The 13,244-nt window shown below is 56.8% G+C and overlaps 1 protein-coding gene across 3 annotated transcripts in view; it reads right to left on the bottom strand.

Annotated features, from left to right (window-relative positions):
• The window catches only part of PGS1 (phosphatidylglycerophosphate synthase 1), an 81,487-nt gene that overhangs the window by 46,308 nt on the left and 21,935 nt on the right, over positions 1–13,244 (bottom strand). For 2 of the 3 annotated variants that reach the window (XM_044921868.1, XM_021680946.2), the window contains exons 8-9: positions 6,600–6,748; positions 2,349–2,477 (exon numbers count right to left, since the gene is read on the bottom strand). In XM_044921868.1, the coding sequence (XP_044777803.1) occupies positions 2,358–2,477; positions 6,600–6,748 (269 nt within the window). In that variant the 3' untranslated portion in view covers positions 2,349–2,357. Of the gene's footprint in view, positions 1–1,540; positions 1,725–2,348; positions 2,478–6,599; positions 6,749–13,244 lie in introns of those variants that run through there. The other variant, XM_044921867.1, reaches the window with a different exon arrangement.

Here is a 13,244-nt window from a genome sequence, read left to right as displayed (position 1 = left end):
CCTGGGGCCTGGTGGGGCTCAAAAAAGAGAAGGAAAGATGCCCCTCCAATACTCGGTGGGGAGAGCTGAGAGTCCAAGCCCTTTGGGGCTGCCTTGCGGAGCTCCCACAGCGCTTGCTGGGCAGCCCCTCTGCCGGCCAGAAGGGGTCGCTGCTGCCCTTCGTGTCCCAGCCGGAGAGCCTGCGGCCTCCAGTCCTGGGACTAGATGGGACAACTACCGACCAGCGGCCACCAGGCAACTCAGTTTTAATCCCTGGTAATAACCACAAAATGGGAAGGTTTTGCAATTTTGCCTGTAGAGCCTGAAATAAAACAGCAATTTCTTCCACACGTACTGTGGTTAGCTGACGAAACGATCTCCCAACTTCCCAAGAGATGATTCACCTTTGGGTCGCAATCCAGTGACAGGGACCCAGGGACGGTGCCTCCGCAGGTGCTGTGGGACCTGGAGGCCCTGCCTCCTGGGGGGCCGGAGGGCTGGGGGGCACCCGGCGGGAGGACTGGGCCGGCCTGAGGTGGTTAGCAGAGACAAAGGGAGCAGCTGAGCATGGAGGACACAGGCCCCGATTGCTCAAGCCGGGCCGTGGCACAATGTTGACTCTGGTCCCACAGAATCTGCAGGAATGTGAACGCTGTTTACCAAAAGCCTCTCTCCAAACAGAAACCCAGTGCCCTGGCACATTCTTTTGGCTTCTCTAGTCTAATTGTCCCACAGGACAATTTAATAACTAGTTTGAAGGCAAACAGTGTTAACGGACGTGCTGCTGCCCCGGAGCAGCGTAGCCACGGCCACCACTCCACCCGCTTCCCACCCACTAAAGCCTGCAGATCTGCCGGCCCTGGCGGGGAGGGGCTGCACTCGCTCTCAGCCTTCGCCGAGGCTCCCAGCACTGGAGCGCCCCATGCACACAGCCAGGCTGTGCGGACGAGGCCAATCACGCCTTCCGGAGCCCACGAAGGGGACCATCAGCAGCCACCAGTCCTCAGGAGGGAGCCACGTGAAGCGGCTTCCGGGGCAACGTGCAGGGTGGAAAGCAACCCGCCCTGACAAAGGAGGAGCTGCCATACCCTGGGGCCCGAAGGCCTTCTCTCAGGAAGGTCTTTCTCTGTGAAGGTTCAAGCACCTGGAGATGTAGAGATTGGGCAGCAAGGTTTTGAAATCTGCTCCTGGAGACACAGGGCAGTGGCGGGGAAAGGGGGGCACCCTGGCCTGTGACAAATCTACATGCTGCGTGTTTTGAAGATGCCCTGCTGTGAGATGACACAAACCATGTTTTAGGCAGATGCAACAAAAATGAGGTTCATTCTTAAAAAATTTGCAAAGAAAAAAAAATGAGGGAAACCCACAGATGAAAAGAGACTTAGGTGACACATCACCATATCATACAAGGTCTGGACCTTACCCGGAACCTCAAGTCAAACACACAGAAAAACTCTAATAAAATAAAAAATACAAGGCGAACTGAAACTGTGAGCACGTTCGGGCTGTTTGATGACACTAAGGCATTCTTGCTCATGTTTCAGTCGGGTAATAGTGGTACAAGGTTTGGGGTGGGGTTTTATGAGCCTTTATATTTGGGGGGGTGGCAATATACGCAAATTATCTAGAAATACAGACCAGTATGCAAATGTCAGAAGAAACAGGAGAGAGTGTCAAAAGTGGCTGCTCACGAGGCAAGAGAGGCAGGAACTAGCTGCTCGGTGTCGGATCTCTACCATTTCTTTCTAAATTTGCATATTATTGGAATAAAATAATAAAATAAGTAATGAAAATATGGAGGAAAAACTAAATGATGAAATTAAATACGTTTTTGTTTTAATGAAAGCAGCCCGGCACCAGCACCCAAGGGAGCCCCCGCTGTGCAACCGTGTGCACCCCTTCCCCGCACCTGGGCTGGCTGCCCAACATCCCCACCCAGAGCCGGGAGACGGGTCCCCTCTGGGGCCATCCGGGGGGCGGGCAGGGTCACTCGGGAGAGGCCCCTCCTCTACCGGCAGCCGCACAGCCAAGCAGCAGCCTGGGTCAGCCTTGCTCGCGTCCCACCGTGGGCCACAGCCAGTGGCTCCGGGCGCTAAGCGGAAGCCTCCATCCCTAGTGGCAGGCTCCTCCCACGTGGGCAGAGCATGTCCTGTCACCGAGCGTCCCTCCTGCTCCCACCACCCTGGCCGCCCGCTCAGTGATGCCAGCCTGGGCCGCAGTGCTGGTGTGAGGTGACAGGGCCACCCAATCTAGCTCCAGGCCTGGAAAACTTTGGTGACAACCATGGTGACCCGCGGGACAGAGGTCGTGGGAACCCCCTCCCCCGAGACAGAAGCCCCGGCCCCACACGTGGCCTCGCAAGACAGCACCTGTCGTCCTCAGAAGAAGTTCTTAATCAGTGGAGTCACCATCTTCACCCACAGCTTCACCTGCCGACTCGGCTGCTCAAAGGTAGCGGACGACACCACACCTGAGCGCAGGTAGAGCTGCTCCTGCTCCTGAGGGAGAGGAACAAACAGGCATTAGGGTCCCCCACAGCACCGGGTGACATGGCCCGTCGGCCCCGACGTCCCACGTGGAGCCGGCTTGGGCGCTGGGGCGCAGGGGTGCTGGGGCGCCAGGCAGGGGAGGCGGCCTGCGAGCCGCCCTGTCAAACCTGCCCTAGCGAGGAAGCTAAGAAGCCCGCGTCTCTACCCTTTTAAGACCAACATGTGTGTGGAGTAGATGATGTGGAGTGAAGTAGAGCTGGCAGAAAAAAAGCACACAATCACCCTCACTAAATAAGGCTGTGCAACTTAAAAGACACGTTCTTGAAATGGGAGGTTTCTCTTTTCTCAAGTTGGCAAAAAGCTCTTCTGTCTTGCAGTGACCCTGAGCCGACAGAGGCCGTGTGCTCTGCTGCCGGAGACGGGGTCACGGCATCTTCCCAGAGAGCAACTTGGCAACAGGTATCAAAGCCTTAAGAAGCGCCCCTTGCAGGAATTTATCCCAAGAAAAAAGCCATGCACTCCAGATCTCTGTGTGCTGCCATCTGTCACAGCGACATTTATGATAGGGAAAAACTGGAAACCACCTAAATGTCCACAACTTATTAAAGATAATAAACCCGTGTGACGAACCAGCACGCACCACACGCTGATCGTGTTCTAGAAGACGACACAGAGAATATAATCCTAATTTCATTAAAAAGACCGGTCACGCCTTTCCACACACCGAGAACGAGAGGGAATCCTTGGAGTGACTTCAGGGACATCGCTGAAAGCAGAGGCAGGTGTCTTCCAATTTTTCTGAATTTTTACAATGCACGTTTATTTTATACTTAAAAATGGGTTTGAAAACACTTGTATAAGCCTTCTCTTAAACTGTGCTCAGAATCTGAGAGAAAACACTTTCTTAAACAATACACCCTCCAAGTCCCGTGTTTCCTAATTAATAAGGTATATGACGAAGTGGTCAGGAAGTGATCCTACTGGTTCCCACCACTCGGGGCTGAGAGGGCAATCACTCTCGATCTTGCATCCCTTGGTCTGGAAAATACCGACTAACCCGCGCCATCACGAGGACCCGACAGAATGGCCTTGAAAACAGGGCCCGCTGTGAGCCCAGGAGCGCCAGAGGGAGCACTGGGATGATGCTGCTGGACCCACCCGGGGAGCTGAACGGGCTCTTCCCTGGGGGCAGGGATGACACAGCAAGAACGGGGGACAGAAGACTCGGTGGGAAGTGTCCACAGCTTTCCCGCCCAGGCAGACCCAGGACCCCAACTTTCTCTGCGTGGTTTTCAGGCTCATGCCCTCTCCACTCTCTCGGAGCCAGGGTCCGTGCGGCACTTTCAAGCCGAGCGGGCTCTTGGCTGCCAGAGGCGAGGGCCCCGGGCCCTGGCTGGACGTGCCTGACGGAGGAGGCGCCTGGGGCCCGGGGGGCGAGCCTGCAGAATTCTCCACAGACCCAGCTCCAGCTTTATGCTTTCAAACAAATACTCAGCCAAGATTTCAATTAAATTACCAGAAACACTTAAGGTTCCTCACAGACCCCACAACAGGGCTGGAGAAGGAAGTCAGCTGATCAAAGTTACAATGCTGTTCGAGGGAGTCTTTCTCAGGTCACAAGTGGTAAACTGTGTTCTCTGAACAAAACCAGGAAGCTTTCAGTTTTTATAGTGCGTACTAAGTGAAGGGAGGGGCTTCGGATTCTGATAAAAATATCTCTCCATTCCCAGTGCGATACAAATAGGGCCCTTCCCTGTATCTTCCCGAGAACACAGGGAGCAGGGACACGGGTGGCCGGGGTTCTAGGGACTTTCTGGGCCGTGGGGAGGTTGTGTGGCCGGGCAGTCCCAGGACCAGGCACTGTAGGGCCACCTGGCAGGAGTGGGAGGCTGCAGTCCCAGCATCTAAGTATATAGGTGGAATTATCTAGAAACGTGTTTCTGCATTTCAAAAGCACAGAAATCAGTGTGCCTCGGAAGAAAGGAAGAGCTGCAGGGGCGTGAACTGCCACCCTCCCACAACCTAAAGCCCCTGGGATTCAGGTTTGGGAAGAAAAGGAAAATATCCCAAATATGTCATTTGGGAAAACAGCTCCTGACCACAACCGGCCCAGCTTCTCTCCAGATGCAGGATGTGGGTTCAATCCCCTCACTCAGGAGGTCGGGGAGAGGGGCCAGTACCAGGACCCTGGGCACAGGCCTGGGGACTTGCCCCCACAAATCAACCCAGATCTCTGGGGAACTGGTCCTGGCCTGAGGCCTGGTTCACACCCACAACTCTACTGCCCCAGGGCAGGGGCTCACAGACCGAGGAGTCTCTGCAACTGGTCCAGAAGTCCAGCAGACCCCACTGGGGTGCGGCCCTGCCCCTCTCGCACCGGTGACTCCGACTGGAGCCTCAGCTGTGAGGCTTCCTCATTTTCTGGAAGCCTCACGGTAGCAAGAAACCTGCTGAGCGGCTCAGATTCCGCACTGGCCACCCAGAGCACAACCACTGCCACTTCCTCTGGCCCCTCGTCGTGAAGGCCTTCCCGGCACCACGGCCCCACTGGGCCGCCGACAGGATTCCCAGACGGCAGAAGGCAGGTCCCAGGGACAAGGCAGTTACCGTGTCCTTGTCCAGCAACAAAGGCTCCCACAGTTTCGCAACAGCCATTCCCAAACACTGGAGAATACAAGCTCCACAAAGTCAACAGCCGAGGCTTCTGAGGTCTGGCCCACAGCAGCGTTATCTGTGTTCCTGTGACTCAGGAGGGAAGCTGGCCCCCTCCATGGAAAGGCTCTGCCGTAAAGGTCACAGACAGGAGCGCACGGCACCGCCCCACTCTCACGTGCACGGCACGGGGCTCGCACTCTCCCACAGGCCACCACACACGCAGTCCCACAAAAGCACTAACGAATTCTCAGCAACTTTGCTTTTCTCTAGACAGAAAACAAAATATTCCACCACAGAAGGAGGGCCGACATAGCTGCTGACCCTTGGGGAACCACCCTGCATCCCTGCCCCAGTGAGGAAATGGGGTTCTCCCCCTATTCTCTGGGCCGTTAGCCAGCCGGCAGTACGGGGCTCAGGCTCTCCAAGCCCAGCTCGAGAAAGTGGCTGAGAACACGGGCCCAACCTGTATCTTCCAAGGGGAGCAAGTGGGTCCTGGACTGGCCACCTGCGCCCGATGTCCAGTGCACCCCACAGGCTGAGCCAGCCAGAGTGGGTTAGGTTTCCTGAGCCCCCAGCTCCCATGCTCAGGAGAACACTTGCCTCTCCCCCTCATGGACAGAAGGACAGAAGGACAGAAGCCCTATTACAACTGTGAGCATGAGGACAAGAAACTCCAAGACGCTGGAACTCCCCAAGGAAAAAGGGACCTGCTTTGCCGATCACCGTCCCCTGGCCAGGGGTAAGGGGCCAAGGCAGCCAAGAGTTTCTGCCCGCCCGCACATCGCCCACCTCCAGACTCCGCACACCCGCAGGCCCTCCGCGCCGTTCCCAGTGCGCCCATTCCCCAGCCAGAGCGCCCCGCAGGGAGACAATGTGGAGTGAGACAGAATCCAGGTGACAGGTGCACACGGACTCTACGGCTCAGAGACGGAGGACGGGGCTGCCCATGCCCTTGAAATTACTCCCCTCTCCACGAAGCCCCTGTGCACGGGCGCTCAGGCTGCTTCCTGAGGCCTGCCTCTTCTGTCTCTACTGACAGAGGCAGCTGGCGCCCTGAGTGCCTGTTCTGCCTTCCTGGCCGGCCCGTGGAGGTCCTGCTGGTGGTCCCGGGGCCTGAGTGAGCCTGGCTCCTCCCCCACACACCCGCTATGGCTGACCTGCATTCTTGCTAGAGGCTGGGGTGTCCGGGTGAGTGAACAGTGCTCTTGCCCGCACCGGAGGGAGCTCTTGGGGCCATGGGGCAGGAGCGGCTCAGCGGAAGGGGGGCAGGAGGGCACGTAGCTTCTAAGGGCAGACCTGTGGCGGGCTTCTCTTGGGACCGGCCTTCCGGCCACCAGCAGGCTTGTGAGGACCCGGGTTCTTTCTCACACTCAAGATGACAGCAGGGACCGTTCTCAGGGGACGCAGCGACTCAGGCAAGGCTGAGCACCCAGCTACCCCCCACTCTGCCCGGGAAATCCCATCGTCCCGACCAACCTGGTGAAGCTGCTGCTGCAGGGCCCGGCTCTCCGTCACTATGGCGATCTGGGCCTCCAGGTCCCGGTGAACCGACCTGTACCCAAAATTAGGAGAGCCAATCAACGTGAGACAGGGCAGGCTGCTCCCTGCCAGGTACAGCCAGAGGCCTGCAGGGAAAAGGAAACGTGCAGACAGGAAATGAGCACAGTATCAGCCAAGAGCCTCTCCACGCTTCGTTCAACCTAAGAGAAAAGCAGCCCTGCTGGGAACAAGTGGTCAGGCGCTGCATGGAGGGCAGGGACCTGGGGCGGCCCGCGTTCCCGGGAGGACGCTGCCTCCTCTCTTGCCCAAGCACAGCGAAAGGTAGGTCCTTCAGGAAGCCCCAGAAGGCCTGTGCTCAGGTTCTGCTCTCACCACCCCATGCTAACCACAGCCCCTCCCAGAGATCTCAGGGCCTCTGATACCCGCTCTCTGAACTGCCTTGGCCATATCCCGGCCATCGGAACGGGGAGCCCACCCTGGCCAGAGGCTCCATGGTCCTGCCACAAGCACCGAGGGGACAAAGTCCATACCTGCGTCTCAGGAAAGACACCTCCACTGTGCTAAGACAGCCTAGGGAAGAGCAATCCTCCTACCCAAGTCCGTGGGCATGGGGCTGTTCCACGGGGGCGGGGGATACAAAGGCTCTTGGTAAGTACAGGTTACTCCATTCTGCATCTCTTCCCACCCAGGGACACACAATTCTCCGTTTCGGGCTGCTGACACACCACACCCAAAAGGACACCGTCCCTGAGTCCCTAGTCCCGGCTAGGGACTCAGGGCCATCCAAGCCAGACACCTGAAGTCCACTAGAGGCCAGTGGAGAAGAGAACCTAAGAGGTCCTGTAAGTTTCTATCCCACTGGGATAGAGAACACCACTTCCCCTTTTCTGCTAGGAAATGAGCCGGCTGACAGCACAGCCAGACAAAAAGCAGGGCATGGTATGACCAGCCATGGGGTAGGGGGACGGGGTCCTGCCTCGTCCCCCAGCATGCTGACATGTGCGTCGTGAAGGCTGCGGATTGTCTCAGAATCCTAACCTGTCCCTCAAAACAGACAACAGGCAGCTGGGTCTGCTGTGCACCTGGTCCCCCACACTGTCCCCTCCCCCAAGTCCCAAGGCCTGCTTGCTTGGGAGGCCGTCACAACTACTTCTCCTGAAGAGACTACTCCCAAAACCTGACCTTCCCAGGACATCTGCTGCCCCAGACTTCCTTTCTCCCAGGGGAGCCCAGACTTGGGTCTGACCTCTGTCTTTTCCTCCACACTACACCCTCACTAGCACTAAAAACGCTCAGCCCAGAAAACTCAGCCTATTGTCCGGTGCTGGAGTTGGCCCCGGCTCCGTGCAAGGCTCCCCTGATCAGAGCCAGCCTCCTCATGCCTTCCCACCACCGCTGGTCTCCCCTCTGCCAACATGACCCTTTCAAAGGGCCCACAGGCACACATGACCATCATGAGCAAATCAACAACATGTAATACACACCAAGGAGCCTAAAATAGAAGGCCATTTCCTAATTCTCACTCAGAGCAAGAGCATTTCCAAGAATACCTTGGGTAAGAGATGACGATGCTCTGCTGTCTGTTCCTGTAATGTGCTCGACCCTCACCCCCACACGGGGCCACATCAAAGCCGCCTGCCTGCCTGCCTGCCTGTGTGTGTCGTTCAGACAACTGTACCACCCCATGGGGCCACTGCCGTGTAGGCAATCGTGGGGCTCACCTTATCTCCTGTCAAGAGACCACGGGGGTGTGCCGGCTGGCCCCTGGCACTGTTCCACATGCCCGGGGAGGTCTGGGCAGAATGGCTGAGCCTTGACCGCTGCAGTGCTGGCTCTCCTCCTTTGCTAGGCTCAGCCTCTCCCACCCCGCCTCTGCACAGAGCCTGAGGCTTGGGGCCAGGGCCAGGGCCAGGGGCAGACCTCCTCCAGCCTCAGAGCTTTCCACCGGCCACTGCTGTTCCAACTCTTGTGATGTCACAATCTGAAAGACTCAAAAGCACCAGGGACGCTCAGTGCTCCTCGTCCAGCCGGCTCTCCAGAGTCCGCTCAGACAGGGACAGAGCGCACACACAGCAGGGAGGCCCGATACCCACGTGGCTGATGTAGGCTAAAGCTGATGTGAATCATGCCACTCTCGGCGTGTCCATCCAAGGCTCCTGGACCACAGGGCCTGCTGGGCAAGACTGAAAAGACCTGGTCTTAGGCGTATTTTTTATTTCTGAAATCTGCCTAAATGTAGATCTCTTCCTCACAAGGCAACCTAAGGGCCAGCCATGAGAGGCAGTTGGCCCAGGCCCGGCCCACGCCAGCAGGTCTTCGCACCACTGCACCCCAGCCCCGAAGGAAAGCTCTCTCTCACTGATACACGTCCACGTGCTGCACAGAGGTTACCTGGGCTCTACATTTCGTGAGACAAGAGCTTCTCAGCCCTCACCCGCCACAATCACCCCACTGGGAAGGCACAACAGACACCTGTCTTCTTTCGGCTTTTGTCTCTGGCCCAGGCTGGCCTCGGGAGAGCATGTGCGAGTGATGGGTAGCACGCATTTTGAACCTGCTGGCCGCCTTGGTGAGGCCCGCAACCGCCCCACCGCTTCCCCCGTAGACCCATGTGGACTGTGATCTTTCTCCATCCAAAAGAACATAAAGACCACTGATGTTGAGGCCACATGGTGCTGTGCCCCAGGAGCTCGACACACCACCCCATGAACAGCCAGCCCTTCGGGGTGCAAGCTCTCCAAAGGTGGGACGTTTCTGCTGCTGGGCTAGGCTGGGAGGACAGCCAGAAAACTTTGATTCAGGGAGGGACTCAAGAGGGTGCATCCCTCACTGGGAGCCTGAGCACACTGGGAGGGTGAGGGGCAGGGCGGGGGCTCTCGCACTTCCCAGCAGGGCCATAAGCCTGTTATCAAGCCCAGGGCCTGACCTTTGTGCCCAACACCCCTACCAATCTAGGACCCACCAGACTGGGAGAGACTCCGCAGCAGGAGCGACAGCACGGGAGGGGACTGGCCATGGGCAGTCCTCAGCCCCAGAGGGAGCATGCTGGGGATACACAGATGACTGAACTGAGTCCCAAGACTTCTGCGGGCTCCCAGCTCCACAACGAGAACCCTCACTGCCTGCCCCGGCTGCTTCTTGTGCTCTGCCCGCGCCTACGGTCCCTCCTCCACACGGTCCCAGCACCTCGATGCAGGGTAAACCAGATGGCCCAAGGGCTCCCACAGAGCTCCCTCACCAGTCCTCTGAGCTTTTCCCATGGCCCGGCCGCCTTCCGGCCTCACTCCCTCCAGACCTGCCCCCTCACTCCTCCTCATGCCTAGCATGGTCTCGGGGCCTCACACTCCTGGGCCCTCCACCTGGACCCTCCAGCCAAGGTCTGTGCTCAGCAAGTGTCTCCTCCGCAGAGAGGCCTTCCCAACCACCCCCCCCCCCCCCCCCATCTAACAGACCCCCATCGGCCTGGATTCCTCCTTCTGCTCTGGTCTTCTACATAACCCATTTCCCTACCTGACCTTATATTTGAACAGATGAATCTGTTTGTATCTGCTTCCTGTTAAACGACACAGACGCCTGGGGAGGGCAGGGGCTTTGTCTGGTCCCCAGTGACTGGTTCCCAACACCCTGAATGCTGCCTGGCACACGGCAGACCCTACATAAATACTTGTTTGAACAAAATAAATGAGGCTAACGGTGATCTTCCAACACACGATGATGAAATTAAGTACAAAAAACTGACTTCTAAATCAGGAGCTCACGACTATTTCTGGTGGGAGAACTTCCCTGAGGCTCTCTCCAAGAAAAATGTCAACTTATGCCCCCTCCCTCACCTTTGCCACAATATTCCGTGACAAATTTCAGAGGATCCTCAGACCCCTATAAAAATACAAGGGGACAGGAGACACCACAGTCCTGACCTCAGAGGGCTAAGCACTTGCCTGTTACACTCCGGGCCTGCCCCTCCCCCGCAGAGCGGTCGGTGCGGGTGCGGCCCCGCTCCAGCGCACACCTGTCGGCGCCCGGGGGAGGCACGTGTGCCCCGGACACACAGGATGGAGCTGCCCCAGCTCGCACTGCAAGCTCACCTTTGGGCACTATGCCAAGCCGCCTGTCGGGAAAGCAGTAAAAATAGTGACAATTCTCACAATCATTAACAGATTCCTCTGTCAGCAGGAGCCAGAAATCTCTTAATCCAATGGCCTGCCCCGCCCTGGCCACACACATTGGGCTGTTAGTGCTAGGGTACTGCACCAGATGAGATCCAAGGCAACACCTCAAAGCTCATTTTCTGATCCTCCCGAGACGTCCCCCAGCGTGGACATGGCCCCTGCCCCAAGGGGCTGTGTGCCTCCCCAGCCAGAAGTCCTGCGACGGCACCGGGCACAGCTCAGGCCCACTCCTCTCCAGGGAGCAGGAGACGTGAGAACCAGGCCCAAAAGACACATCCGTCATCCCCACTCAGGCTCCTCTGGGGCTGCTGCCTCCCCAAGACCTAGAGAGATTAGTTGGTTGGCACGTGACAGATACAGTGCTTACAACCACTGACAGCCATTGTGCACCTGGCCCCAGACCCCGCTGTCCACCAGGACCAGGTTTAAAAGGCAAATCCCTGTAAGCCACCGAGATGTCCTTCAGTAGGTGGATGGATGAATAAACAAACTGTAGTCCATCCAGACAAGGGAATGCTATACGCACTAAAAGGAAAGAGCTATCCAGCCATGAAAAGTCGTAAGGTTTAAGGACCTTAAACGCGGGCGCCTGGGTGGCTCAGCTAACCCGCCGACTCTTGCTTTCGGACCAGGTAATGATCTTGGGGTCATGGGATCGAGGCTGCATCGGGGAAGCTGCCTGAATCTGCTTGTCCCTCCCTCTCCCCCTCTGCTCTTCCCCTCACTCTCTCTCTCTAATAAATAAAATCTTTAAAAAAAAAGAACCTTAAACACCCATTACTAGTATAACAGTCAGTGTGAAACGGCAACAGACGGTGTGAGTCCAACTGTATGACATTCTGGGAAAGGTGACAATATGGGACTGTCAGAGTCAGGGACAGACAGGAAGCACAGAGGATGTTCAGGGCAGTGAAAGCCTGTGTGACACTGTGATGAGAGATATATGTCCTCACCCGCGTGAGCCCATGAATGCACACCACCAGGATGACCCCAGATAGAAAGTGTGGACTCTGGGGGATGACAGTGTGTCAATGCCGGTTCATCAGTTACGAGCGTACTCTCCGCTGCTGGATGCTGACAGTGGGGAGCCTGGGCGTGAGTAGGGCGCAGTGTGTGAGAAATCTCTATACCTTCCCCTCAATTTTGTTCTGACCCCAAACCGCTCTAAAGAAATTAAGTCTTTTAGGGGCGTCTGGGTGGCTCAGTCATTAAGTGTCTGCCTTCGGCTCAGGTCATGATCCCGGGGTCCTGGGATCGAGCCCCGCGTTGGTCTCCCTGCTCAGCGGGAAGCCTGCTTCTCCCTCTCCCGCTCCCCCTGCTTGTGTTCCCTCTCTGGCTGTGTCTGTCAAATAAATAAATAAAATCTTTAAAAAAAAAAAAACAAAAACTAAGTCTTTAAAAAATAAATACATAAAATAAGTATACATCTCCACTTAAAAGGCTAACTGTAACTACACGAGCTGTGAACTGCTGTGCTCGGCACCAAATGCAAAACAAATGAAAGCACAGATGGAAAAAAAAAAATACAGACACCCAGCGCCAACTCAGGTGACCGTCCCGCAGCATTCCAGGTGCTTCCAGCTCACAGAGCCTCAGTGCACCCCGCCTACAGGGAAAGGAGTGAGGGCCAGGCCACAGGAAATGGCCCAGGCACGAACCTGAGGGGCTGCTGGCAGCCTCGTGTCTAACACGGACCTCCAGCCAGCCTGCCCCCCAGCCGCCCCTCCAGAGGTCAAGAAGATGCAGCTAAGACCTCCAGCTTCAGCAGTGTCCTTCAGGGACCCACGGGGCGGGGGCAGCAACAAAATCACAGGTGACAAAGACACCTCTCCTCCCCAAGAGATGCAGGACCCCCCACCCCCACCCCAGGCCCATCCACCAGCAGCCCACTTGCGGCCCATGAGCCTCTGGGCCCTGTGTGTTCCAGCGCCCACCCCACGACCCCCGGGGCCACCTCCCTCTTGGCCACTAGAAACCCCGACAGAATGCATGTCAGGTCACCGTACTCTCCTGAGGGCGAACCAATGCCATCACCCCGTGTCACACAGAGGTTGGACCAGGTCCCTCCACGTTTGCCAAAGGTAAATTTGGGCTGAAAACTAGGCTTCAAGAATCCAAGTCTGATGGCCTCTCCAGCCCATTGCAAGTACAAGGGGCTCCCCTCCCTCAGCTTTCTGAATAGGTGGCCTTTGCAAAAACCCAAAGAAAACTTAAGAGACCACGTTGCAAAAGTCTCTCGAGTACATGCCTTTAAATAGTGGAAGGTTTCTCTGGTACTTCGAAGCAACATTAAAATGACAAATACTCAAGTCGGCTAAGGCATCAGCAAAGCACACCAGTGAGACGTGCCTCTACTCAGGAGCCCACCAAACAGAAGAATCACTGCCTCCACAGGAGTCACCTCCCACAAGGTCCTTCCAACGAGGCATCTGAACCACCGCTTGATATGCCC

This window comes from Neomonachus schauinslandi, chromosome 15 (assembly GCF_002201575.2).
Source record: "Neomonachus schauinslandi chromosome 15, ASM220157v2, whole genome shotgun sequence".
NCBI classification, from domain to species: domain Eukaryota; kingdom Metazoa; phylum Chordata; class Mammalia; order Carnivora; family Phocidae; genus Neomonachus; species Neomonachus schauinslandi.
The sequence above is the reverse complement of the archived record's forward strand: the minus strand, read 5'-3'. Positions and strand labels throughout refer to the sequence as shown.